Source organism: Trichosurus vulpecula, chromosome 4 (assembly GCF_011100635.1).
Source record: "Trichosurus vulpecula isolate mTriVul1 chromosome 4, mTriVul1.pri, whole genome shotgun sequence".
Classification (NCBI taxonomy): domain Eukaryota; kingdom Metazoa; phylum Chordata; class Mammalia; order Diprotodontia; family Phalangeridae; genus Trichosurus; species Trichosurus vulpecula.
Genome location: NC_050576.1, coordinates 193148862 through 193172530, shown reverse-complemented (window position 1 = coordinate 193172530; position 23669 = coordinate 193148862). Strand labels below are relative to the sequence as shown.

The window sequence follows — 23669 nt, the reverse complement described above, 5'->3', positions numbered from 1 at the left end:
GCATCACCTCTGTGATTCTTGACAGTCTAGGCTGAAGGAGATGAAGAATCGCAAATAGGTCATACTAGCTAAATATAGAACAGTCTCTTCAGAAGGCTGTTGCCAGGGGCTCAATAGCATCAGATTTGTTTCTATGGGAAAAGATTTTTCAGATGGCAAGATGAGAGCTAGAAGCCAGTGGATTGAACAGGATAGTCTTATAAGGATTTAAACCCTTCAGAAATGGCTTTATTGATGATTCAACTGTATTAATCTGTGAACATTAATTTTGACATCTTCCTAACCTAATTCCTAATGTGTTGCAATAAGTACTGTGTCTGTGAACTTGCCTTCCTTTAGAGTCACACACCTGTAAAAATAGAAGTTACACTGACTTCTTGGAAGAAGCATTCTGATGACAAGTCATGAGATTAGCAGGGTACCGAAAAGGTCAGAATTGTAATGAATTATATTCACAGCAGATTGCCAGGGTGATAGTTTATTTGAACATAGTGTTCTCATTGTCTCTGGTTTCACAGAATACACAGGTAATTTTGGAGGTTGGATTGAGAAGGAAGCCATGATTCTACTGGTAACATAAGGCACATTGACAGAAAAAAATTAGACATAGCTCCTTTTTTTTGTTCTGTGCAAAATATACAGTATTGATGAAAGACGTTTGATGATATTTTTCACTGTTTTCATGTGCATAGATTTTAGTGTTAACTTATGAGAGTTTTTAATTTATGGAAAATTTAAAGATTACAAGAGAGTTAAAATAAACCTTACTGTACAGAAATGCCTTGGCAGAACTGAGATTAAAGCTTCAAATGCTTCTTTCTAGTCTTTTTGCACAGGTGGGATGACAAAACCTTCCAATTTAGTCTTTGAAGTTGGGAAATGAGTACAATTTTTTTCAAGTGTAAATAGGTTTGCATACCATTTACAAATATAATTGTGACGAGAATAGTTTTGAAGAAAATAGTTTTATTTATAAAATTTAGGAAAAATCCATCAGCAGTAAAACTTTCCAAGACCTTTGCAGCATATAGAGTCTGCATTGTATGTAGTGCATTATAATAGAAAAAGTACTGGAGTCAAAGTTGGAAACCCTGGATTCAAACCTCAGCTCTTCTACTTATTGTTTATGCGACCTTGGGCAAGTCATTTAATCTCCCCAGGCATTAGTTTCTTCATCTCTAAGACCCTTTCCAGCTCTAAATTCTATGAATACCAAGAAGATCTTACATATAATAACACTGAGAACTACTGACGTGAAGAAGAATAACAGTACAACTCCTGTGGATTGTATGATCCATTATTGTATAAACTTAATTGCCTAGAGTCTGGTTCCTTTCAGAGCTCACATTAATGTCTTTCCAGTCATAAACTTTTGGATTGAAACTCCTCCCACCTACATAGTAGCTTCATCAGTATCATCTTTTTTGATCCTCTTCCCTATGCTTGCTCACTAGACACCCACTAGACTCACTAGACTCTCTCCCAGAGTCTGTCCTAGTTTTGTTCCTGTAGATCATACATTCTTGCAGTCTCTTTTATACACTGCATAGTGGATGACCTTGAGATCTCCCTCTTCCTTCTTTTCCAGTCTTTTATTTCTTGATCTCTGGAGGGCTTTTCCAGTTGGGTGTTTTACTGACGCTTCAGATTCGGAATGGCAAGACCAAGCTTCACGATTTCCCTTAAGCCTTTTACCTTTAGCTTCCCCATCATCCTGGGCATTGAATAATCAGCTGATCACCCAAGCCTGAAATCTAAGATTGACATTTGATGCCCCTTTATGTTTTCTGCCTCTGTGTATAGGCAGTAATAAAACCAGACCTGCTCTGGAACCCGCCTGCTGTCTGACTCTCTAACCAAACTATTCTACCTTCTCCACAACCTACCCTGCCCACCTTGGGTACCCTTGCCCCATATGCTGGTGCTTTTCAGCTTCCTTTGATATTTTGTCTTCTCTGTTAGGAACTCCCCGTGAGTAGGAGACATCTTATTTTTCTTCTTTTTGTATGCCCGGTGTTTAGCGCATTGCCTAGTGCATAGTAAGCATTTAATAAATACTCTCTTTATCTATGGAGACACAGTGCTCCTCCTTTTCACTCCTCACCACTTCCAGAAATGTCATTCAGTGTAATCTAGTATCACATTTAATACTGTCACCTTTGTCTCACTGACTCGAACTTCTCTCTCTGTTGATCTGACTTGTTTGTTACTAAAATCATTTTCTATATATGCATGAAGTCCTATCATTTCTCTATTCCAAATCTTTCATCAGTTTCCTCTGTAACAAATACAAAATCCTCACTGAGCATTTCAGAGGTTCCAACTAGCTAGATCTACCCTGTCATTATTCTAATTTATACCTCAAATTAGTTAGTAAAATCTATTAGTCATTTACGGCTCCCAGTTGTCTCTGAACCTTCACTCAAGTGGTTTCATATATCTTCTTCCATTAAATTAAGTCTCTTCATCCATTTAGTTTCAGTTTATGTTCCACATAATTTATTCATAATAACCTGACACAACCCTGAATCCCATCACATCTACTCAGTCCCTGTAGTACCCTCATTTAATTTTTCTGTGCTTTGAAAAAAATTATGTTTATTAAAATACTAATGTTTCCTTTCTTCTCCTTTAGATTGTTAGCTCCCTAAGGGCAGGGACCATGTGTACATTAAGATTGCTTATCACATGTCTGTAGGCAGCCAAGAGAGTACAGGTAGCCTGATTATCTTCTAATACTTAGTGGTAACATGCAGCTTGGTTTTTTTCCCACCCCAATAGCTTGGAGCTAACAGTGGTTTGCACATCATCATCTTTGATGAAATTGATGCCATCTGCAAGCAGAGAGGGAGCATGGCTGGAAGCACAGGAGTTCATGACACTGTTGTCAACCAATTGTTGTCTAAAATTGATGGCGTGGAGCAACTAAACAACATCTTAGTCATTGGTATGTTCAAATAAACCTTTTGAAAAACATGCATCAGGTAGGATCTAAATTGAGATGAGTGTGTGTGTTAATAGAAAATCTTCATTTGTTTAAAAGTATTAAACACCCTTGAAAAATCTGGTGATTGTGTTCATGTCTCGTCTCAATGGGAATATAAGGAATGGAAATTTAGCTTTGGGATAGAGTTACGTGTTTAAGCAAGTGGCCACCCTGTAGAAGTGGTTTATATAATTTCAAGGGAGGTGATGGAAAAAACCTACTGTGGGAACACTTGACACATTTAAAAAGTTTTAGATGAAAAACAGAAAATTTAAAAAATAGCAATTATTATGGTGCTTTGGCATCTACAGTACATAGTCAAGGGAAAAGCAAAGTGTCCAGGCACCTGCTCTGAAACTGAGGAAAGGCCTTAGAATTCTAGCACTGTCTGTTTGGGAATTATTCTGTGGAGCTAATAGGAATTATTTGCAGGGTGTAGAATTGGTTACAAACATCTCTAGGTTCCTGCTGTTGATCTTATGGGGGGCGGGGTGTATCATTAAGTGCTCAAGACTTTAAAAATTTTTGCTTTTTAGTTGACATTTATAAAATGAACCTTGCATGTTTCAGGAGAATATAGTTTTTAAGACGTGAGGAAAAGAATTTGTATATTAACTCCCCGTCTCTGATAACTTGTCTGTGCATTTATTTTAACTTATGTGCCCAGGAATGACCAACAGACCCGATCTGATAGATGAGGCTCTTCTGCGACCTGGTAGACTGGAGGTTAAAATGGAAATAGGTAAGTAGACCCATCACTGATCATTAATTTCTAGATCATTAGTAGTAGCGGCGTAGAATTATCTATTGTTGAATATGTTAGTAGGCATTGCATCTTATGACAAGCATGTGCGTTTAGATGCTTCTAATACTCAAAAGAAAAGATGTATATTAGGATCATTCCATTGATAGTGACCTAGAGACTAGATAGTGACCCCCTTCCCTTTGTGTGTGTTTGGACTTGCGATTTTGTTGCTCTAGGGAATTCCTAATGAGGAAGTTATCTCTGCCAGTACAAATCATCTCAGTTGCCTGGAGCACTTAAAGGTTAAGTGATTTCTCCCAGATCATAGAGCTCATGTGGGTCAGATCTGGGGCTTAAGCCAGGCCTGGCCAGGTCTGTGGCTGGTTTTCTATCCACTATGCCTCTCACCTGGTCATTTTCAATTTTCAGGTTTGCCGGATGAAAAAGGTCGGCTGCAGATCCTTCACATTCACACAGCAAGGATGAGAGGACATCAGCTCTTAGCTGCGGATGTGGATATTAAGGAACTGGCTGTGGAGACCAAGAACTTCAGTGGTGCTGAATTAGAGGGTCTGGTTCGAGCTGCTCAATCCACTGCAATGAATAGACATATTAAGGTCAGTAATTCCAACTGCATTCAACAGGTGTCGGGCAGCCTTACAGAAGTGGTACGTCCTCTTGGGCATGCCAGGGAATGGAATGGTACTGAGGTGGAAGTTAGTGGAGATGGAGTGAACCTAGGTTTTATTAATAGGAACATATTTTGTAGGACAGAGGAAGTGTTGTACAGTATTCTATCCTGGTCAGATTACATCTAGGTGTCACATTTTCGAAAGGACATTGACAAATTGGAGTGCAACCAGGGTGGTGAGAGACCATGGCTGGAGACCATGCTGTGCAGTGGTTTGGTGAAGAAACTGGGATTGTTTAGATTCAGTAAGAGAAGATACAGGGGGAGGGAAGGGCTGTCATGTGGAAGATAACTGAGATTTATTCTGCTCAGCCCCAAGGGGAAGAACTAGGAGAAATGGCTGCAAGTTTCAGAGAGGCACATTTCACACAGTGCAAGGAATTACCACTTAATGATTAGAACAGTATAGAAGAGAAGTGTAATGGGCTGCCTTGTTGGATAGTGTGTTTGCTATCACTAGCAGTATTCAGGAAGAGGCAGCATGATCACTTGTCAGAGATCTTGAAGAGGGACATCCCCTTTAGCTGTAGTTTGGACTAAATGACCTCTAGTCACTTTCAGCTCTGAGATTATCTGATTTATGACCTTTGGATTTGGAACACTAGTCCCGGAACCTGATCCTTAGTCTTGATTTTTCCCTTTGCTTGACTTGTTCCGATTACTTCTTTAAATTGTCTTAAGTGTTTCTAGACCTCAGAATGTTCCTCAGCTTTTATTAACCCCTTAACGTGTATTCAGTATTTATCATGTTAGGGTTTAGGTGTTGGCAGGACCCATATAAGAAGAGATAGAATATAAAGAAATCAAAATACAATATATGTTAGATCAGGAGTTGGACATCATCTGCAAACAAGTGATAGAGGAAACAGAACCGATGAGTTCTTCATGTGAATATGAAGGGAAAGAAGAGTAGGTGTGCTAAGGGCTTAATTATGTGGGATATTGATAGTTAAAGAACCAGGAAGAAGAGTGACCTAGCACAGGCTATTTCCTTGTTTTACGTGGAACTACAAGTTATATGGTCATTACAAAATGATTTTTTTTCCTAGACGTTGTCTAAATTAATCCCTGTGCTAAAAATTAACAGTGAAGGGGAATTAAAAAATATAATGGTAGATTGACAACATTTAGACCTAGAATGACTAATAAGCTTTTATGCCGCATATATTTATTTTTATCCACAATGGAAGAGAAAAGCATGCTTTTGTGCTGGACTGGAAAGAGGATGGGATTTGGAGTCAGAGTGCTTGGATTCAAATCCTAATTTTGACACTTAAGAATGACACTGGACAAGTTGCTTTTACCTTTCTGGGCCTCAGTTTTCTCATCCATAAAATGAGAGAATTATACTAGATGATCTTCAAAAACCCTTCCAGACCTAAATCTTAAGTCATGTATCAGTAATACAGACAAGTAGCAGGATTTGGAGGAGAGATGGCGGTCACCACTGATTCATTATGTACCGCATTGTAATCTTCTAACATAGTAGAAAATTGGGATGTTTCTTGAAAAATAATTGATTCTGCTCTCAGAATGCCAGGGGAAGTTAACTTTTAAATATATTGGAGATGGGAAGATTACTTTTTGTTATAGGTAGATTCTCAGGTTTTGTAGGTGCATCGTGGCTTGAGTGCTGGGCTTGGGTCAGAAAGACTTAAATTCAGATCTTGCTTCTAACAAGCTTGCTTAACTTGGTTAATTGCCATTTGATTTGTGTACATAGGATTTGTCTAAGTCATAGATGGGTTATGATGATTTGCACAACCCATAGGAATTCCCTCATGCTGATGAAATCAAAGATCATTTAAGGATCCAGTATAAACTTTGCTGTATGTTTGCCATCTCACTATCTACAATGCACCATTTCAATACCTGCGATACAATATTTTACTACTTAACAAAATTTTTATTTTTTGAATCAGGTACACCAAAAGTTTAGACAGTTTATGGATAAAGGTGAATTCTGTTTTTACCTTTGGGGCCTTGCTCATTTTCTCAGACCCAAATTGTCTTATTGTAAATGGGGAAATAGAGGGGAGACCCTGTAAACTCACCTTCCCCTACAACATCAGAGGTTCTTAACCTTTATTGTGTCATGAACCCCTCTGGCAGTTTGGGGAAGTTTATGGACCTAATCTCAGAAGAATGTTTTTAAATGAATAACATACAAAAGAAATCAATTACACTGAAATAGTTATCAAAATTTTTTTTAAAAACCAAATTCATGGATCCAAGATTAGTAACTCTTCCACTAATTAACTTTTCCTCCCTTTTTTTTTATTATGAATGTAACAGTCCTCAACAGGCACAGACATTTCAGAATACAAAGAATAAAAAAGAGAAACACCACATTGACTTTTTATCTCAGTCTATAAATAAGTGACTGGTGGTGTCATTCATAGCCACTAAGATATATGTCACACATGCATTTAAATAGTTTATTGTTCTTTGTCACACACGGTTTTGGTTTTTTCCTTTGTATATTCTGAAATTTTTAGTGGTCATAATCCTGTCCTAAAAATGTCCAAGGGATCTGTTTGTTGTCACGAAAGAACATGCCTTTTATTAGACACAAATTGGATGGGGTTTTATTAACATTACTTTTTTTGAGCTGATGACAGTAGCAATTGTGTTGTTATTTCTAGGCATCTGAACTTGCTGTTGAAGTGTTGATTTTTCTACTGAGTTATACTTTGTTCCCAAGTTTTTAGTGAGGAACTATAATTTTAATGATCATTGTAAAAATTATTTTTTAGTTTTTCTATGTGGGAGCAGTATAAGTAGATAGTAGTGAAAATTTCTTTTTCGTGTAGTTCAGGGAACCACATTTCATTCAGAGCTTTGAGATAGTATGGGTTTTATAATGTTCCCTTATCCTTGATAGCTGCAGGTCTCTGCTGAAATATTGTTTTAAAATAGCAGGTGAATATATTAAAATTGGTTTGCCAACAAATTTTGCCCATTATTGTTGCTTATAAAATATATCTTTAAGAATTTATCTTTCCCTGAGAAGCATTATGTTCTATTGGATAGAGAACTGGCTTCAGAATCAGAAAGACCTGGATTTAAGTCCTATTTCTATGACCCTGGGAAATTCATTTAACCTCTCAGTTCACCAGGCAACTCTCTAAGACATTAAGTTGCAGAACAGGTGCTCTATGTTGTGAGAGGGAATTTCATCATTGGAAATTTCCAAAACTCACCTTCCCCCAAGCTTTCTCTCTCTCCTTTCTCTTGTCTCTCCCTTCTCCTTTCTTCTTTTCTTCTCTCCTCTTTCCCCTATTTATCTCTCTCTGCTCTTCACATACAAATCAATTGCTTTTCTTAGTTTTTTCTTAATTGTTGGATCATTAATCTGTTTCAATTGAAAGAATGTGTTTACCCTAGTTAAAACTTCCATTTGCCGTAGGTCTGTAGTTTGATCTTTATTGAACCTGTTTGTTGTGGTAATTGGCTTTTTCAACATTTATATTCTCTTCCAATATCCATCCCAATTCTATTTGGAAGCTATCTTTTAGAATTGGCATATGGCTTCATATCATCTGTGCTGAACAAGTGTTTGAGACAGTGCTTGGTTCTTATTTTGTAGAACATGAACTGGGCCTTGTAGTTAATTTTTATAAAACCCTGGGCATCAAGTCTTTATCAGAATTTGTATACCAGAACCCACATTTATGGCAGAGTATTATAACCAAAGTTCATGTGACATTTTGTTAATGTATACATAGAAAACTGTTCATATAAATGTGGAAGATTGATAATATAACTTTGAACTTTTATAAGGAAACAATACATACCACCAACCCATCATCCCCACCACCAGCACCAAAAAAAAAAAAAAAAAAAAAAAAAAAAAGCCGTAGGCAGCAAAATCAGAGTTCCTAGCAGTATTTGCAATTTGACTACCCCAGCAGGATTTCTAGATTGAAAGAAAGATTTTGTTGGGGTTTTTTTGTTGTTGTTGAATCTGATTTATTAAGGTCACTTGGTAGCCTTTAATTTAAGAGGAGTGATAAGGCCTATGAAATGTCAGATTAAAAAGGTTATGAAGTTTATGAGTGACCATTTGATATTTGATAGTGTTGAAATACAAGTTTTATTAACTATTACAGGTGTAACTTGAAAGGTACAGCCCTTTCTTCTGTATTCCTTAGCCGCTATAAATACAACATGGTAAAAGCTCACTAATTAAGGAAAATTATGCTTTTAAAATCCTGTATTGTGGGGCTTAGGTTCCAACCCTGCCTCTTAGCCATGTGACAAAGGGCAAGTCTTTTTAACCTATCAGGGCTCCAGGCAGTTCTCTGCAATCCTAGGAGACCAGGGAAGTACTGATCTACATCTGACTGCACTTAGGGAAACTAGTTTCTAACACTGATGGAATCATAGCTCTGGACTAGTATTCTAGCCCCCAGCTCAGTGTTGACAATTAGGGGGCTTTTGATGACTTGTTTTAAGGAACAGATGAGGGGTGTGTGTGTGTGTGTGTGTGTGTGTGTGTGTGTGTGTGTGTGTATAGCTAGACAGACAGACTGAGAGATAGTTGTATATGATGGTGAACTTCTTAATGTATGGAATGCTAAAGAATAGATTGTATTTTTTATAGCATACAAATATTCCTTCAGGCATTGTTCACACAGTTAATTTGGTCAGTAAGTTCTTAATTGTAACTTAAAGAAATAACTAGAAAGATAATAAATAGGTGAATTCTAAGCTATCCCCTTGTAATACAAGACATCCTCTATTTGGTGGATTCTAAACAAGGGTTGTTGCACATATAAGTGGATTAGGCAGATGAGATTTTCCTTTAAACTGTCATGTGAATTTGGTTTTCTTGTAAGTATAAAACAAAATGCGAACTGTCAGGATAAAGACACAGGACAATAGAAGAGAAGCCTCATTAAAGCTAATAGAATGCAGTGAACAATCTATGACAGTATCATTTTATTTAATCCAGATAAATTTCTGTGATATCCTTATGTACTACTCACATGGAGATGTTGAGTCCAACCAAAAGTTGCCTTAAACCACATGGCTGAAAAGGACAGTATCTGACAGCTCAAAGCAGAGCCCCAAATAGGAAAAATATGAATAAACCTTTACCTAAGAAAAAGCACTGTGGTCCATTTTGGTTGTTATTACTGAGGCAATATACTTGACTATTTTTTTCACTTAAAGTTACTGAAAAAAGATATGTATAATTTTTTTTTGGAGAGGATGTTTCAAGGTGCTAAATTTTGGGTTTTTTTAATGGAGAAACGTCTTCAAATTTAGTAATAGACATCAGTAAGATTTATTTAACAGAGATTAGTTTTACAGCCAGTTTTGTTTAAGCAAATTTATTCTTTAAAGTATGGGATATCAGTGTCTTGTTCCCTTTACGGTTGAGAGAGAACTCTGTTCACACTGGAGAATATTTTCATACTTCCTTTAACGTAGAAAATTTATTGTTGCTCCTGCTGCTGTTAAGAAAGACCCTAATCAGTAGTGTGGATAGTACATCTCTCTGCTTCTCTAGAAAGCAGTAAGTAGGACCTTTGGAGCTAAGTGTACAGACACTGCTGCAAACAACCCAATGACAATAATAGAAACCTGTGAAATTGTGACTCTTCTAAATTCACTACAAGTACCATCAGACTCTAAATCTCACCTCCACTGTTCAGACTTTCAGCACAGACTGTCGGATGGACTGAGCCTGCAGAAATAAGTGCTCTGAAAGTGAATTGTGCCTTCAAAATTCTGTAAATGACATTACGATTAAAACCTCTTGTGTCGATGATAACTTTGATAGCAGTTTCATTTCTTATACTTGGATAAATTCTAGATCATGCTGCTAGTGCCATCAATGTGATTATTATGTCATCATAATGCTTAAGAAAGAAAACAATGATTTTTTTGGGCAGCTGAGTGGTGTGGTGAATAGAGCACTGACCCTAGAGTCGGGAGGACCTGAGTTCAAATCTGACTAGACACTTGATACTTACTAGCTGTGTGACCTTGGGCAAGTCACTTAACCCTGATTACCTTGTACCCCCCTTCCAAAAAAAAAGTCAGGTCTTCTTTTTTACAAGATGTTTTTATTAACTTTTTCCAACTTTAATTCTAGTTTTATAATTACTACTATAACTATAATATGTCCTACATTAGAAGGATAAATTTTTAGAATTACATTTAGTGGACAGAAATAACTAGGAAGATAATAAACAGATATTTTAAGTGATTTGAAAGGTTTGATAATCCATGTCAAGACAGTTCTGCATTTCTTAGGAACTTTAATGACTCAGTTTTTTTTCCTTTTGGAAGCTCAGTTTTTAAAGCCTAAAGGGTTTGCTTGATATCTCATTAAACTTTATAAACTATAAATCTTTTAATGTTACTTTGCTAAATAGATAATCCTCAATCTTAAACTGAAAGTCTTTCACTTTTTTTCCATTTTAACTAGGCCAGCACTAAAGTGGAAGTGGATATGGAAAAAGCAGAGAGCCTACAAGTGACAAGAGGAGACTTCCTTGCTTCTCTGGAAAATGATATCAAACCAGTGAGTATGTCTACTGAACTAAAGAAACAGCAGCTATGGTCCAGGAGAAAAATAATTGCTTCTCTAATCAATGTGATTATTAAAGATAGTGTTGCTTTTGTACTCAGTGAATTGCATAGAACCCTGGACTCAGAATTGGAAGGGACCTTAGAGGTTATTTTAGACATCCCACCGAGTGTTAGAATGTACTCTGTTATATTCTCTACCAATGATTGTCCATCCTTTGTTGGAAAGTTTCTCATGACCAGGAACACTATTTTTAACAACTTTAATTCTTAGAAAGTTTGGGGGGGCGGAGCCAAGATGGTGGCTGGAAAGCGGGGACTAGCGTGAGCTCCCCGCCAAGTCCCGCCAAAAACCTATAAAAAATGGCTCTGAACCAATTCTAGAACTGTAGAACCCACAAAATAGCAGAGGGAAGCAGGGCTCTAGCCCAGGACAGCCTGGATGGTTGCTAGGTGAGGTCTATCCCGCACGGAGCTGGGAGCGGAGCAGAGCCCAGCGTGGGCCGTGTGGACCAACCAGACCAGGAGCCAGGCGGAGCGGGCCCTAGTGCCCTGAATCAGTGAGCTGTGGCAGTTGCCAGACTTCTCAACCCACAAACACCAAAGACAACAGAGAAGAACTGCAGAACCCACAAAATAGTGGAGGGAAGCAGGGCTCTAGCCCAGGACAGCCTGAATGGTCTCTGGGTGAGGTCTATCCTGCGTGGAGCTGGGAGCGGGGCGGAGCTGAGCAGAGCAGAGCCCAGTGTGGGCTGCGTGGACCAACCAGACCAGGAGCTGGGTAGAGCGGGCCCTAGCGCCCTAAATCAGTGAGCTGCAGCAGTTACCAGACTTCTCAAACCCCAAACACCAAAGACAACAGAGAAGGTTAGTGGGAAAAGCTGCTGGGGACAGGGTGATAGAGTCTGGGGTTCAGCCACTGCCCTGGGGGCAGCGGAGGTAGGGCAGCTACAGAACTACAGCTGCAGTTGCTTCTGATCCCAGGCTCATCTGGTGGGAGGAATTAAGTGGCAGATCAGAGCAGGAGTGCAGAGCCTGCTGAAGATCTGAGTCCAGTCCAGGTTGGGGGTTCTTGGGGAAGGAGGAGTGCTGGTGTGGCAGAGCTGGCTGTAATACCTCTGAAAACAACAGCGCATCCCCTCAACCTTGGAACAAAGTACTCTTTACAAGCAGTCATACCCCGCTGAAAAACTCAAGGGTCAAGTAAGTTGGCTGGGAACATGGCCAGGCAGCGAAAACACACCCAGATTCAGTCTCAGACTTTGGAATCTTTCTTTGGTGACAAGACCAAAACATACAGCCAGAAGAAGTCAACAAAGTAAAAGAGCCTACAACAAAAGCCTCCAAGAAAAACATGAACTGGTCTCAGGCCATGGAAGAGCTCAAAAAGGAGTTGGAAAAGCAAGTTAGAGAAGTAGAGGAGAAATTGGGAAGAGAAATGAGAAGGATGTGAGAAAACCATGAAAAACAAGGCAATGATTTGCTAAAGGAGACCCCAAAAAATACTGAAAAATATACTGAAGAAAACACCACCTTAAAAAATAGACTAACTCAAATGGCAAAAGAGCTCCCAAAAACCAATGAGGAAAAGAATGCCTTGAAAGGCAGAATTAGCCAAATGGAAAAGGAGGTCCAAAAGACCACTGAAGAAAATACTACCTTAAAAATTAATTGGAGCAAGTGGAAGCTAGTGACTTTATGAGAAATCAAGATATTATAAAACAGAACCAAAGGAATGAAAAAGTGGAAGACAATGTCAAATATCTCATTAGAAAAACTACTGACCTGGAAAATAGATCCAGGAGGGATAATTTAAAAATTATTGGACTACCTGAACGCCATGATCAAAAAAAGAGCCTAGATATCATCTTTCAAGAAATTATCAAGTAGAACTGCCCTGATATTCTAGAGCCACAGGGCAAAATAGAAATTGAAAGAATCAAATAGATCCCCAAAAGAAATCTCCTAGGAATATTGTCACCAAATTCCAGAGCTCCCAGATCAGGGAGAAAATATTACAAGCAGCCAGAAAGAAACAATTTGAGTATTGTGGAAACACAATAAGAATAACCCAAGATCTAGCAGCTTCTACATTAAGAGATCAAAGGGTTTAGAATACGATATTCTGGAGGTCTATTGAGCTAGGATGAAAACCAAGAATCACCTACCCAACAAAACTGAGTATCATGCTCCAAGGCAAAATATGGATTTTCAATGAAGTAGAGGACTTTCAAGCTTTCTCAGTGAAAAGACCAGAGCTGAATAGAAAATTTGACTTTCAAACACAGGAATCAAGAGAAGCATGAAAAGGTAATCAAGAAAAAGAACAAGAAAAAGAAATTGCAAGGGACTTACTGAAGTTGAACTGTTTTGTTTACATTCCTTCATGGAAAGATGGTGTGTATGATTCATGAGACCTCAGTATTAGGGTAGCTGAAGGGAATATGCATATATATATATATATATGTATATGTATATATGTATATGTGTATGTGTGTGTGTATGTATGTATATACGTATGTGTGTGTGTGTATATATATATATATATATATATATATATATATAGAGAGAGAGAGAGAGAGAGAGAGAGAGAGAGAGAGGGCACAGGGTGAGTTGAAGATGAAGGGATGATATCTAAAAGAAATAAAGTCAAATTAAGGGATGAGAGAGGGAGAAAGGAAGAGATAGAATAGGATAAATTATCTCACATAAAAGTGGCAAGAAAAAGCAGTTCTGTAGGAAGGGAAGAGAAGGCAGGTGAGGGGGAATAAGTGAATCTTGCTCTCATCAGATTTGACCTGAGGAGGGAATACCATACACACTCAATTGGGTATCTTACCCCACAGGAAAGAAGGAGGAAGAAGATAAAAAAAGGGGGATATAGAAGGGAGGGCAGATGGGGGAGGAGGTAATCAAAAACAAGCACTGTTGAAAAGGGACAGAGTCAAGGGAGAAAATTCAATAAAGGGGGATAGGTTAGGAAGAAGCAAAATATAGTTAGTCGTTCACAACATGAGTATTGTGGAAGGATTTTATGTAATGATATGCGTGTGGCCTATGTTGAATTGCTTGACTTCTTGGGGAGGGTGGGTGGGAAGGGAAGAGGGGAGAGAATTTGGAACTCAGAGTTTTAAAAACTGATGTTCAAAAACAAAAAAAAAAGTTTTTTTGCATGCAACTAGAAAATAAGATACGTGGGCAATGGGGCATAGAAATTTATCTTGCCCTACAAGAAGGGAAGGGAAAAGGGGATGGGAGGAGAGTGGGGTGACAGAAGGGAGGGCTGACTGGGGAACAGGACAACCAGAATATATGCCATCTTGGAGTGGGGGGGAGGGTAGAAATGGGGAGAAAATTTGTAATTCAAACTCTTGTGAAAATCAATGCTGAAAACTAAATATATTAAATAAATTAAATTTAAAAAAAAATCTTAGAAAGTTCTTCCTTGTTGAATCAAAATTATTCTCTATTTAAACTTCCATCCATTGATTCCCAAATTTGCCTAAATAAATCCAGAACTTCTTCCATATGTGCCTTTTAGATAGTTGAAGGTAATGATTGTATTTTCCTTAAGTGTTTACAAAGCCAAGTGTTCTGAACTGAGGAATGTTTCATTTGACAGTTTCCAGACTTGTTACTTTTCTCTGGAGTGTGTAAATGTCTCTCTTAAAATGGGCTTCCAGAACTAAACACAGTCCTTCTGTGTGGTCTGATTGGAGTCCAGTACAGAGTCCTATCACCTTCCATATTCTGGACAACGAAATTAGCCATACTTACATGGTGCTTATTTTAGTTGCAAACTATCTCCTTCTTAATTCCTTTTTAGTCTTCTCTGTGTATTTTAAAAATATTTCATTAAAGAACTATTCTTTTTCCTCTTCCTCCCCCCTTTTTGGGTGTCAACTAGCCCACTTCATTGTCCTATCTACCTCCTCCCAAATAAAAGCTCTTCTTTGTAAAACACACACACACACACACACACTGTTCTCTCTCTCTCTCTCTCTCTCTCTCTCTCTCTCTCTCTCTCTCTCTCTCTCTCTCTCTCTCTCTCTTTTTCTCTAGCAAATGAATTTATGTTGTAATGGTCATGTCCAGAAAGGTGTTTATTCTGTGCCTACAGTCTGTCTTCACCAAGTGGTGGGAGGTATGCTCTATCATCCATCCTCTGGAGTGATGATCGGTCATGTTATTGATAGGAGTTATTACATCTTTTAAAGTTATTTTCCTTTGCAGCACTGTGGTCATTGTAAAAATAGTTTTCTTAATTCTGCTCACTTTGTCATTCAGTCATTTCGGTCATGTCTGACGCTTCATGAATCCATCTGGGGTTTTCTTGAAAAGAGTGCTTTACTGTTTCTTTCTCTGACTCATTTTACAGATGAGGAAACTGAGGAAAACAGAGTTAAGTGACTTGCCCAGGGTCATAGCTAGTAAATGTCTGAGGCCAGATTTGAACTCAGGAATATGAATTTTCCTGATTCTAGGCCTGACACTTTATCCACTGCATCACCTAGCCGCCCTCTTGCTCACTTAACTCTGCATCAGTTCACATAAATCATCCCAGGTTTCTTTGAATCTATTCCTGTCACCATTTCTTAGAGCACAATATTAACCCAGTACATTGATATATCATAATTTGTTCATCCATTCCCCAGCTGATGAACACCCACTTTCTTTCCAGTTCTTTGCCACATTGGAAATACTCCTTTTTGTGTATTTGTATTATTTTTGTGTATTTGGGTCCTTTGCCTCTTTCTTTAATCTTTTTGCCTAATAATGGTATCACTGGGTTAAAGGGTATGTAATGCATGGTGACTTTTGGGGTATAGTTTTAAGTTACTTTCCAGAATGGTTGAACTAGTTCACAGGTCCCCCAGAAGTTTATTATCAGACCTCTCCTTCCACAGATGCTCTAACAGTTGCAGTTTTCCTTATTGGTCATCTTTGCCAATTTCACAGGTATGAAGTGGAACCTTAGAGTTGGTCAGCTTACCTGTCTCTTTTTATTAGTGATTCGAAGATTTTTTTTTCTCTTTTTGTTGATAACTTACATTTCTTCAGTTGAGAAATGCCTGTTCATCTCCTTTGGTAACTTACCTATGGACATTGATTCTTATTCAATCTTAACATATTCAAAATTTTCTATGACCTTATCTCTTCTTTGTTTGGTCCAAATTGCTCCCTATCCTAGCTGCAAAAAGTTGCTTTCATTCTCTAGTAATTTATTTATATTAGGGTCATTTGTATACAGTTCTTGTATACATTTGGAGGTTATTACTGTATGTGATGTGAAGTGTTGATCTGAACCTAAATAGCTTTCCATTTTTCCTAGTAGTTTTTGTCGAATTATGAGGTTTTTGTCCAGCAGTTGGAGCTTCAGGTTTACTCCTGAATGTTATGTACCTAATCTGTTCCATTAATAAACTTTTCTGTTTTTTAACCAGTACCAATTGTTTTGATGATTACTGTTTTGTAATGCAGTTTGAGATCTGGTGCTGCTAAACTATTTTTTTTTCTACATTTGCATTACTTCCCTTGAGATTCTTGACATTATTTTTCTAGAAATTCTAGAAAGTAGTTGTTCTAAAAAGTAATCCTTGAGTAGTTTAATTGGCACAGCGCAAGTAAATTAATTTAGACAGTATCGTCATTGTGATGTTAGAGGGAATTTCTTAATTTGTTTGGTGTTTTCTCTTTTCTTACATTTTCAACCTTAGTTCTTGGTTTGGGATTTGGTACTTGGATCAGCCCTCTGGGGCTAGTAGCTTGCCCACTGCACTAGGGTGGTCCAACCTAGTTGCATCTGTTGTGCCCTGCTGGCCTGCTGTACCACTGGCTGTGGCTAAGAACCTCCCACTGGCTTGTCTGGATACCACCCTCACTGGGCTGTACTCCCCTTTTGCCCAAGTGAGACAGACCTTTCCTGAAGTCCTTCTAATTTGTCTTGGATTGGCAAATTGTTTCACTCTGTCTTTTTTTGTATTCTGTCACTCCAGAATTCTTTTAGAGGCTTGATTTAACATTGTTTCCGAGGGAAACTGGGAGCGCTCGCACAATTTCCTGGCCTCTCTCTACCATCTTGGCTCCACCCTCATGCATTCACCTTCTTAAGGGAAGACCCAGCTTCCCAGTTAAGGCAATATCAAGGTGCATAACTGTGGTTTGGGAGGATTCTGTCCCCTGGGGCCAAACTGAGCAAACTTAATATCTTTCCCACGTGACAGTCTTTCAGATACTTGAAGATAGTTATTTTCTTGTCCCCCACTAAGTCTGGTGTTCTTTAGGCTACCCAGACCCAATTCCTTTAGTCCCTTAAGAAAGTGAAAGATTTCAGCAAGGAGAGACATAGGGGTAAATACATTGCAAGAATGGGGAATGGGCAAAATTCTTGTTTGACTAGAATACAGAATTCCTGAAGGGGAACAGTATAAAGTAAGGTAGAGAAATAGTTTGGAGCCAGATGATGGGAAAACTTTAAATCCATTCTCCGATGTATATATTTTGATTGGTAGGTATTGGGGACCACTGAATGTTTTTGTGCAAATGGGTTACCTGATCAGACATGCACATTAGCAAAATTATTTTGCAGAAATCTAAAGGATGGAATGAAGTAGGGAGATTAGAAGTAAGGAGCTTACATTTATAATAAAGCTTTTATAAGAGTTCAGGTAAGAGGTAAAGCCCCCCAAAATTCAACTTTGATATTAATTCGGGGCTTGGAGGTTACCATAAGCTCCAGAAGGCTGTAGTAGATGGTCATAAACAGCAGGTCCTGAATGCTGGAAAGGCTGGACATGGTCTGAACAATACACCAGATTTGGTTTCAGAGGACCCCTGAACCTGAGAGGCTCCTCAGGTATTAGATGTGGCACAAATGTGTGCTCAGCAACAATCAATCTACCATCATCCTTTTTATTGTTACCATAGAAAAATACATTTGTACAGATGTTCAAGGACATCTGAAGCTGAAGCTTGATGCTTCCCTGTTCTTTATGGAGATGGTCCTAGACCAGGACTTCGCAGTCTTTTAGGAAGTGAGGATTATTACCAGGTCAGAAAAACCAGTCATCTCCCAGTGACTACTATTATCGCCCTCAGATTCTGACTATCATGTCAGCCTAGTCTTTAAAGTGACTATCCTGCTATGTCAGTGGACTTTCCCTTCTCTCGAACTTGGAGTTAAATTTCTATTGGGTTATTGACCTTGTAGGTATTTTCTTATTCTGGTTCCCTGTACACAACTTGGACTTAATAGGCTTTGCCAGTACAAAATGACTCTTAGTCCAATGTGGATTACTTTAGTGTCTGAAGTGACTAGCTAATTGGTGGAAAGGGGAACAGAGGGTGCTAAAAATCAGATAGTTTTTAGATGCTAAACTGACTCTAAACTTTAATATGAGCAGCTAGGTGGCATAGTGGATAGAGTGCCAGGCCTGGAATCAGGAAGTTTCCTCTTTGTGAGTTCAAATCTGGCCTCAGACATTTACTAACTGTGTGACCCTGGGCAAGTCAGTTTGCCTCAGTTTCTTCATCTGTAAAATGAACTGGAGAAGTAAATGGCAAATCACTCCAGTACCTTTGCCAAGAAAACCCCAAACAGGTTCATGAAGGGTCAGACGTGACTGAAAAACAACTTAACAAAAAAAAAACCCAAGACTTTTATATAACTTTAAGGAATCTAAATGTGAGGTCCATGTCCAGTGATTGAGTAGACATACTACTGCAGAATCTGAATGATATTGATTCTAGCATTCTCATTATACATGAACTAAAGGAAAGAAGGAAGTTGCAGGTAAATGTAATGATGGTCCAACAGGCATGCCTTAGGCAGTGTTTCTTAAGCTGTGGGTCTCAACCCCACATGGGTTTAAGAAGTTTAAGAAGCACTGAAGGAGTCATGAGTGGAAAAAGTTTAAGAAGCCCTGTCTTAGAGAAGGAAAGAAAAGCAAAGTTAACTGTTATATGTGCAAATGCAACAAGAAATTTTATTTTATGGGCTATCTTGACATCTGCTACTGAGTACTTAGGATAAACATTTGCTAAAGACCACAGTGAAATAACTGAAGCTTATGCACCAACATTGGTTCTAGAAGATGAAGTTAATAAATTTTGTGAAGAACTCAATAACACCATCCAAGTTTAATCGGCATATACTGATAACTGTGACTTTAATGTGAAGGCAGAAAAAGGTAAAGATGGTAAGAAATATATGAAGGAGAGGCAAAGGCCAAAGATTTGTAGACTATCCAGAAACTTCACATATCTTGACATCATGAAAACGTTCTTTGAGAAAATGAATGAATGAATTAAAATGCATTTAGTGAGCTCTTAGCATATGCCAAGCACTCTGAATACCAATATCAAAATGAGGCAGTCCCTGTACCCTGGAAGCTTACATTCTGTTAGGTGAAGACAACACATATGGGAGAGCGGGGGCAGAGTAAGAATAAAGACACAGAGGAGGGTATGTTTGAAGTAGCGTGGTTCAGAGATGGCCAGGAGGTGTTATATATGGTGACCTGGTTCTGGACTAGGGAAAATGAAAGCATGCTTATCAAGCCTGGGGTCCCAGAAGCAGCCATCCATAGTCCTGGTGCAAGGCAGAGGACTTGTGTACAGGCAGCATGGTTTGGAAGTGACCAGAAACTGGTAAGCCCTGGACATGGTGAGCAACAAATAACATCACACACACAAAATGAAATTACATTTATTGATTACATTTAAACAGACAAGAAAAGACTCATTGTTGATTTGGGAAATTCCCAAATTAATTATCTGTGAAGTCAGACCATTGACTTGTCAGAACAAAGATCAGAATTAGTTAAAAAAAAAAAAAGCAGAAGAAAGAATATAGAGAAATAGAGAAAAAGATATAACATACAATTGAAATAATTTAATCCTGACCTGTTTAAATAACCAATGATAATTAAAATGGGAAATGGAATTTAACTGATATCATCAATTGCTACAGCAAGAAGCGCAGAAAAGCCCAGAAAGCTCCTTAGCAGACTTTGCCATATTTGCCAGGCAGAGAAGGGAGCCAAAGACAATACTGGTTTAGAATGTAAATCGATTTATAAAATCTTTCGAAAAAGTGATGGATGATTATGAGAAGTATCATCTCATAATGGAGAGAGAAGCACCAGAGGGTAAAATCAGCTTAAAGAAAGTTTGGCAGGAGACCCAGTTTGAGGAAAGCCATTCAAATGGTATTTCAGGATGAATATTGAAGGTGACTACAAACTGAAGGAAAAAAAGCTGCAAAGATTGTTATGATAAACTTTTTGCCCTCAAGGACATTAGAACCACTGCACTTGGATTTAGCATCACAGTATCAGATGTTAATAAGTGGTGCAGAAATGGGAAAAAAAAAAACCCAAAACCAAAAACCCCTAGAAAAATGGCCAAATTAGACCAAATATATGTGGAGGATCTCCATTTTGGAAAAGACACTATTGTGAGGGTAATTGAAGAGTTGGTGCACAAGGTATCATCTAAAGGATGGGAATACACTAAATGTGTGCAGTCATACTAATACCTTGTTAAAGCCAGAACTGGGAGTGAGTACGTCAATAACTACCAGCCTATATGCTTAATTCCCCGTTTTTATAAGGGCATCCTTATTGTGGGCATTTATAGGGAACAAGTAGGTTTTTGTGAATAGTATTCAATGATGGACTATATCTTTACCATTTCATAATTGCATGGAAATTGTAGAGGATAAAAGTCCCTATTATGCTTATTGTTTGATTGCAGAAAAAGCTTTTGTTTCAGTAGAACAAAATGTTGTTTTAAAGACTCCTTTCTAACTAAGAGAAGATGGCCAGGGACTGGGCTGGGTATCTTCCATCTTGTCCTAAAGCACCTTTTCCCTGTCCTGGGAGTCTACCACTTCTGGATGCACTGCATTCTCTCCTGTCTCAGGTGAGAAGATCAAGAAGAGAACCCAGAACTCTGGGTTCATGTGCTCTGAAGGAAGGTGGCAAGGGGCCAAACCAAAGACCCCCAAGGGGGCTTCCCCCTGCACTGGAATCTACCACTGGTTGCCATGCCACCCGAAGACCAGGCCAAGTTCCATCTATGCCAGCATACAAGGCAACTTCCACCTCCTGCCACCACCACAGTCATGATGTTGAGAACCACCACCACCTCTGTCATTCAGTAATTTTTCCTGAGGTTCATGCGGTTCATCTCTACCACCTAATCAAAGTCTTGGTAGCTACTGTCTGGAGACCTCCGGGTCTCTCCCCTAATTTAGTAAGTTGAGTATGTGGCTCACAAGTTTTCCCTTCTCCCCAACTTCTGTCCTCATACTAGGGGACTTCAGCAAACATCCTGACTCCCTCAAACTCCCTAAGCACTCAGTTCCTCAGCCTATTCCCTTCTCATGAGCTGCTCCTCCACCCCACCTCAGCTGCACACAACGATAGTTATTCCCTTGATCTTTCCATCACAACCTCAACCGGACCTTCCCTGCTAAGCAATCTTACTTTACCTCCTTATTAACTCACTAGCCCACTCTCCACAGTGGCTCTTTGTTTTCGTCCTTCCCCCACCCTCAGCAGAGAACTTTGCCTCATATTTTTAGAAAAAAATATTAGTCATTAGTCTCTCTTCTTTCCTCTTCCTCATTTCATCACTTAAATAACTTCTGCCACTATCTCCTCAACGTTGTTTCTCGTGATGAGGCAGTCATACTCCTTATCAAAGCTAACTCCCCTGGCTCCTCAAGTGATCCTATTCTATCCTGTCTCTTCCAACAGATTGCCTCTTCTGTCCTCCCCAGTCTATCACTTATCTTGAATACTACTCACTACTGGTTCATTTCCTGTCTACAAACATACCAGGAGCCCCCATCCTCAAACAATCCTCATTGGATCTTTTTGTCTCTGCTAACTATCCTCCTGTATCTCATCTGACCTCTGTGGCTAACCTCCTTGATAAGGCCATCTGTGATAAGAGGTCTCCACTTTCTCTCCTCTCACCTTCTTCTTAACTGCTTATGTTATCATTCCATCAAAACTTCTCTATCCAAAGTTGGTGATGATCTCTTAGTTGCCAAATCCAATGGCCTTTTCTCAGTTCTCATTCTCTGTGGCCTTTGACACTGTTGATCACTCTCCTCCTGTACTCTCTTCTCTCTAGGTTTTTGGGATGTCAGTCTTTTCCTGGTTCTCCTCCTACCTATCTAATTGCTCCTTTTCAGCTTCCTTTGCTGGATCCTCATCCAGATCATGCCCTCTAAGCTTAGGTGTCTCCCAGGGTTCTGTCCTGGGCCTCTTCTCTTCTCCCTCTATACTATTTCACTTGGTGATCTCATCGGCTCCCATGGATTTAATTACCATCCCTATGCTGATGATTCTCAGATCTACCTATCCTGCCCCTACCTCTCTGCTGACCTCCAATTTCATATTTCCAACTGCCTTTCAGGCATCTTGAATGAAATGTCCAGTAAGTCATCTTAAACTCAATATGTCCAAACCAGAACTTGTTATCTTTCCCTCAAACTCTCTCCTGCCCCCATCTTTCCTCTTACTATCAAGGGCAATGCCGTCCTCCTAGTCTCCTATGTTGGCAGTCTAGGAGTCATCCTGCATCCCTCACTCTCTCTCATCCCCCACCACCAATCCAAGCTGTTGACAAGGTCTGTTTGTTTTACCTTTATAACATCTCTTGAATATGCCCCCTTCTGTCTGATACCACTCTAACTCAACCCTAACCACCTCAGCCCTAGATTGTTGCAATAGCCTGCTAGTGGGTCCACCATTCCATTATTCCAATCCAAGTCTTTCTTTTACCTCAATCCATTTGCCATTCAGTCACTAAAATGATTTTACTAAAGCACAGCTTCAACCACATCAGTAAACTCCAGTGGCTTCCTATCACCTGTGGAATCGAATATCCTCTGTTTTGTGTTCCAAGCCCTTCATAACCTAGCTCCCCCATACCTTTCCAGTCTTCTTACACCTTACTCCTCTTCAGTCCAGTGTTCCATGAATCAGACATTCCATCTCTTGGCTTTGGGCATTCTCTCTGTCTGTCCTCCATGCCTGGAATGCTCTTCCTCTTCTGCTCCACCTACTGGTGTCCCTGGCTTCCTTTAAGTGTTGACTAAAATGCCATCTTTCCAAACTGTTCTTAATTCTAGTGCCTTCCCTCTGTGAACTATTTCCTATAAATCCTTTATATAGTTTATTTTACATGTTTATTTGTATCCTCCACCATTAGACTGTGAGCTGCTTCAGGATAGGTGCTGTCTTTTGCCTCTTTTTGTATCCCAGAACCATGCCTGGCACATAGTAGATGCTTAATAAACATTTATCATAATAAATAATACAATTATGTTATTATATAAAATAATGTAATAAATATTATAATAAATGTTTATTGACTGACTGACAGGGTATCTGCCATCTGACCACTGAAATCAAGATGGTAATTTATTAGCCAAATTTCAACAAACAGCTTTGCATACTTGTGGTGGATTGTAATAAAAAAATAAATATTGTGATTTAATAAGTGCATTCAACAATACACCTCTTCCATTTGGATCTCTGCATCTTTGTGAGGCGTCTTCATCAGCTCTGACAGATGTTAAAACTCAAGATTGAAGTAAATTGATCTTAGAACCATACCTTCAAGATTTAAAAAAAATAATGAAGCCTATTTGATCACATTCCTCTCACTGAAAATATTAACTAATT

General features: G+C 38.8%; 1 protein-coding gene across 1 annotated transcript in view; it reads left to right on the top strand.

The window, feature by feature from the left end:
• The window catches only part of NSF (N-ethylmaleimide sensitive factor, vesicle fusing ATPase), a 191256-nt gene that overhangs the window by 87391 nt on the left and 80196 nt on the right, over positions 1 to 23669 (top strand). Inside the window, 4 exon segments of the mRNA XM_036755634.1 lie at positions 2782 to 2947; positions 3654 to 3728; positions 4161 to 4348; positions 10865 to 10960. Coding sequence (XP_036611529.1) covers positions 2782 to 2947; positions 3654 to 3728; positions 4161 to 4348; positions 10865 to 10960 — 525 coding nt within the window.